This window comes from Morone saxatilis, unplaced genomic scaffold (genome assembly GCF_004916995.1).
Source record: "Morone saxatilis isolate NCDOM2014 unplaced genomic scaffold, NCSU_SB_2.0 Contig14, whole genome shotgun sequence".
Taxonomy (NCBI): Eukaryota; Metazoa; Chordata; class Actinopteri; family Moronidae; genus Morone; species Morone saxatilis.
The window spans coordinates 9,198,852-9,203,738 of record NW_023339696.1 but is presented as its reverse complement, the minus strand read 5'-3'; the positions used below and the strand labels follow the sequence as shown (position 1 = coordinate 9,203,738).

The 4,887-nt window shown below is 44.9% G+C and overlaps 1 protein-coding gene across 1 annotated transcript in view; it reads left to right on the top strand.

The window, feature by feature from the left end:
* The window catches only part of cacna1aa (calcium channel, voltage-dependent, P/Q type, alpha 1A subunit, a), a 61,935-nt gene that overhangs the window by 52,956 nt on the left and 4,092 nt on the right, over positions 1-4,887 (top strand). Inside the window, exons 41-43 of the mRNA XM_035655078.1 lie at positions 2,528-2,738; positions 2,904-3,199; positions 4,430-4,878. Of these exons, the coding sequence (XP_035510971.1) occupies positions 2,528-2,738; positions 2,904-3,199; positions 4,430-4,878 (956 nt within the window). The remainder of the gene's footprint in view (positions 1-2,527; positions 2,739-2,903; positions 3,200-4,429; positions 4,879-4,887) is intronic.

Genomic DNA, 4,887 nt, shown 5'->3' with positions numbered 1-4,887 from the left:
TCTCTTTCTCTTTCTTTTTCTCTCCCTTTAACTCTCAAACACTCTCTTGAAACTTATTTTTTTCCTCATTTGTCATGTCTCCATGTCGTGTCTTTATCATGGCAGGGGTTACTTTAAAATGTATTAGGACAACCATTTTTGGCATGACCAAATCTGATGTCAGCCCAGCTTCCAAACTGATCCCAGCATCCTTATGCTGTGTCTCCACTGCATGGTACGTCTCAACTGGAACCACTCTTTTTTGTTTTTTCATTGGCAAAAGTCGTGGATTGTACCTGGTACCACGTATTTTTTGTATCACTTCAGTTGAGGTTCTGAACAAGCAGACTCAATACTAAAAGGTGACTGCTGATTGGTCAGAGAATCTTCACTAGAATCTTCACTTATGTGACACGGAGCAGCCAGAGTCGTCTCGACTAGGGCTGCACAATACGGTACGATTCACGATTAGAGGTTTTTTGTTTTTGTTTTTCATCACAAATGTAATTTGTGTGACATTTGTTGGGGTCTGTACCAAATAAACATGTTTTCTCAATTCTGAACAACAAGATTTGTATGCCAGGGCATCTCTTCAGAACTATGTAGTTTGTTATAATGCTGACACACATTTTACCTTTATGAAAAAAATTGCAGCTTCTGTGATTTGGATATTACACCTGGCCATATTGCGATTGTGATAATTTTCCAATTAATGGGGCCCTAGACTTGTTGTCTTCGCTCTGATGTAGAGTTAGCCAAACTTTTTCAACAGTCTGTAGTCTTGTTGCATTCAGCCTTTTCTGAAACAGAGTTTGTCTCCTGGAATCTACCAAGAATCAAGAACACCATCCCTCCGATATCCTCCATTGTTCCTATGTTTGTGTGTTTGTGTTGCGCTGAAAATGATGACACATCGCTATGATGATCAGCCAAGAATCCAGACTACAATAAGAGAGTATTATTCTGGTACCAAAAGTGAGTCGAGTTAATAGAGCCGAGCCGTATGCCATGCAGTGGAAACATGGTTGTAGTTAGCTAACACGGTGGGTTTGAAATTGGGCTGAACTCTGCACGTCCCCTGTCATTCTCAACAGTCATGCCACATGTCTCGGGGCCTCTGTGTCTCTCTCTCTCTCAGCTGTTGCTGCTAGTGCTTTGTTGCGCTACGTCCTCATGCCTGTGTGCTCGTCTATGATGTTGTCAGCGTTTCCCCGTCTGTGTCCAAGTCTCCATTCACACCTGCCCACCTGCATGCAAGAAATTTGTTGAGATGCGTTTAAGTGGGTGTGTGTTTATATGAGAATGCGTGTGTGTGAGTAATGACGAGAGACACAAAGAGGACTGATTTGGGTATACGTGTGTGTGTGTGAATGGATATGTTGTTGGGATCCTCAGTGCTACTCCTATGAGGCCGCATAATCTGCCAATCTATCAGTTGATTTGTCTAATACACAGTAGGCCAAAAGGATCGAGCACTGAAGTAGCCTGATATGGTTTACATGTCCAGGTCAGCAACTTGTGGCACCATAGGCTCTGTCCTGCTGTCCCGCCTCAGAGCACGACGACTCAGGACAACCCCTATGTACCTGCATGGCTGGAGGAAAGCACGCTGAAATAGAGCAGAAATGGAGTTTTGTGCAGCCTGGAATGTGCCATGTTCAGGGGTTTTTGGGTGGTGAGGATGGAAGACTGTTGCAAGTCGTACTGACCCTTCTATCCCCTTTTACAAAGCAAGTTACAGAAGCATGGAAGGCATGGCCGTTTGCCATCATCTCTTTTATTTAATTTATTTTTACTCTTTTTTTCTTATATACTATCTTATTCCTCTGTATGAGGGGTCGGCAATTACTGTAGTTTCAGCCCTGGGCTAGTTTTGCCTAAAGCTGTTCATTCACTAGCCCAAGTGCAGTGGAGGCAAGTGCCTGTGGTGTGTGTTTTTTTTTTATGCATCTGGAAACATAAGAGAATGATAACACTGGTTGGTGATTGATTTAAGGTGGGTAATCAAATGTGGATAATGAAAACAGGAGTATTAAAGAAGGAATGGCAAAATAAATATATGTTTTCCTAAATGTGGTTGGTAATACCAGGTGATTGTCGTAGTAAACAATATAATAAATAATGTAATTTGTGGTTAAAATAATAATGAATTAGGCATGTGTTTAAATTAAAGAGGCACCATGAGCTGTTCACATTAAAACTTGGTACAGAATAAGGGATGATTTAGATTATTTACCCTTTTTGCTTTTTGCCGACCCCTGCCCTATAAACTGTATACAGTGTCTACATTTTAGTGTAGCATGGTTGGGACATCATTACTAATGCAGGGGTGTATGATTTGGGATGGGGTGTGGGAGGATGGCGGGTGGGCTTTTATAAAGTTCAACTTTACTACCATTCACTACATTGCATACATACACACACACACACACACAGTGTCTCTTACCTCATAGCCCACAGAGCACCAACATGACAATCAAAGGAATCCACTGCATCTCTTCCTCTCTCTCCCTCTCTGCCTTTGGTGCTCTCCCTCTTTCTCTGTTAGACCATCAACGACAGCAGTCCCATGAAACGCTCGGCCTCGTCGCTGGGCCACAGCAGGTCCGGGCGTAGCCACAGAGACAAAGGAGGGGCAGACGACTACAACATGGAGTGTGTACCTGAGGAGGGGAGAACCAGACACACACACCGGCGAAAAGACCGGGGTCATCGGGTGTCGGAGAAGTCCCTCTGTCACTACACGGAGGCTGACACAGGTGGGAAAGACCACAGTGTAAAAGCTACAAAGCAGAAACACAGCCTCACCTTTAAAAAAAATATATTGTGTACTTATTTCATTTAAATGTGATGTCATATTGTTATCTAATCTAATGTCATAGCAACCTTTAATAACTAATAACTCCAACAAACTCCACTATTAGGCCTGGGCACAGACCTGAGCACCACCACCCAGTCAGGTGACCTCACGTCCAAAGACAAGGATCGCGACAGAGACCGCGGCCGGTCCAAAGACCGTAAGCACCACCACCATCATCACCACCACCATGGCTCGGTGGACAAGGAGCGCTATGTAGCAGAGCGAGGGGGCGAGTATGGACACAGGCACTCCCGCGACAGAGAGCATGACAGAGAGCATGACCGGGAGAGGGAGAGAGAAAGGGACCGGCGCTGGTCGCGATCGCCCAGCGAGGGTCGCGAGTGCTTGACACACAGACAGGTGGGCTTCTAGGTTCTTGTGTGCATGTGGTGTTTAGTTTTGGAGCTAGTACAAAATGCAGTGCCGTGAACACATTTTCAGTGTTATGATGCAAAATATAACCCATGGGCCTCTACTTTGATGGTGGTTAACTGGTGCAGTCGGCCAGTAATGCCATGGCAGCCTTTTCTTGTGATAACAAAATACTGTAGTTAAATACTGTGCTGACAAAGAAACATTATTATTTGATGCTGCCCTCAGATTAGAGGCAAACGATAGTATTGGGCCATTTATGTATGTTTATTTGTATATACATATATATATGTTTGACTACATGCACACAAACATACTCATTATGTGGCATTATGGGTATAATCATGCAAATATGATTACATGTTTGTTAAATGAAGTCACCGTTATCAAATCACTGTTCAAACAACCAAACAAATATGCATACAAATGTATATTTGAGTACTTGACTGCTGTCTGTAACTGCCTCGCCTAAATGTTTTTAGACTGCCAGTGTTCTCTAACGTTTCCCTCACTACCTTTCCTTTTACGGCATCCTTTTGCAAACACACAACCTACAACATTGTAATAAGATAAGACACAGAAAAAGTATCTCTGATCTACTTCTGCTGAAAACGCCTGTGATGCACACCATTCAGCCTTATTTATTTACACATGAAAGGTCTTGCTTACGTAACTGGGGAAGAATTGTTTATTCCCATTTGAATTTTTGTCTTGGTGTTATGAAAAATAACTTTTTAGAACATGTTGTGCACACATCGCACAGCTCACCCACGATAATTAAAAACACATTTAGTCACGATATTTACCCTGTACCACATCTGTTGTTCCGGAAATCAACCCTTTACCCTTCTTTTCTCCTGTCGTCTTTTGTTTTCTTTCCTCTGCGTGACATGTTGCTTCTCTATGTATGGTGCTGTTTGAAATCTCATCTTTTTTATCCACATCTTCTGCTCTGTTACTTTTTGATGCCTTTCATTTCTGCCTCTCTCTCCACTCCACGTGCATTATGACTGGTGCTTTTATTCTTATTGTTGCTGTGGTTCTTGTTCTTGTCTCTTCTTGCTTTTCTATCCGGACTCTTGCTTTCTTTCTGCCCCTCTTTCTTTCTCTCTGTTTGTTTTATACTCTATCTTTCCCATCCTCTACTTTATTCTACATGTTCTGTCGTTGAATTTGTGGTTCGTTCTTTTTATTTGCTTTATTTCACTTTTTGTGTAGGGCAGTAGTTCGGTCAGCGGAAGTCCTGTCCCCTCAACCTCGGGGACCAGTACGCCACGTCGAGGCCGCCGACAGTTGCCTCAGACCCCCGCGACACCCCGGCCCCATGTTACCTACTCCCCTGTAGTCCGTAAGGCCATGCCCACGCCACCTGGGGGGCAACAGGGCCGACCTCCAGCCCCAGCCCCCCGCCGCTTTTCTCCTGAGCCTCCCCAAGGCCAGGGCCCTCCTCCCGCTGGTCTCCCACTGGCCCACCATGGCACACCCCGCCAGGGTCATCATCCCCCGCCTCGCTGGGGAGACACAGGTGGAGGAGGTGGCTCCATGGAAGGGGATGGCTGCTTCTACAACCAGGAGTACCAGGACTATGAGCCCCACCATGAACCACCTGCCTATGAGCAGAGCCCCATGCAGGGCGGCAACCCCCACCCCCATGCACTGGCCAACCACCCACTGCC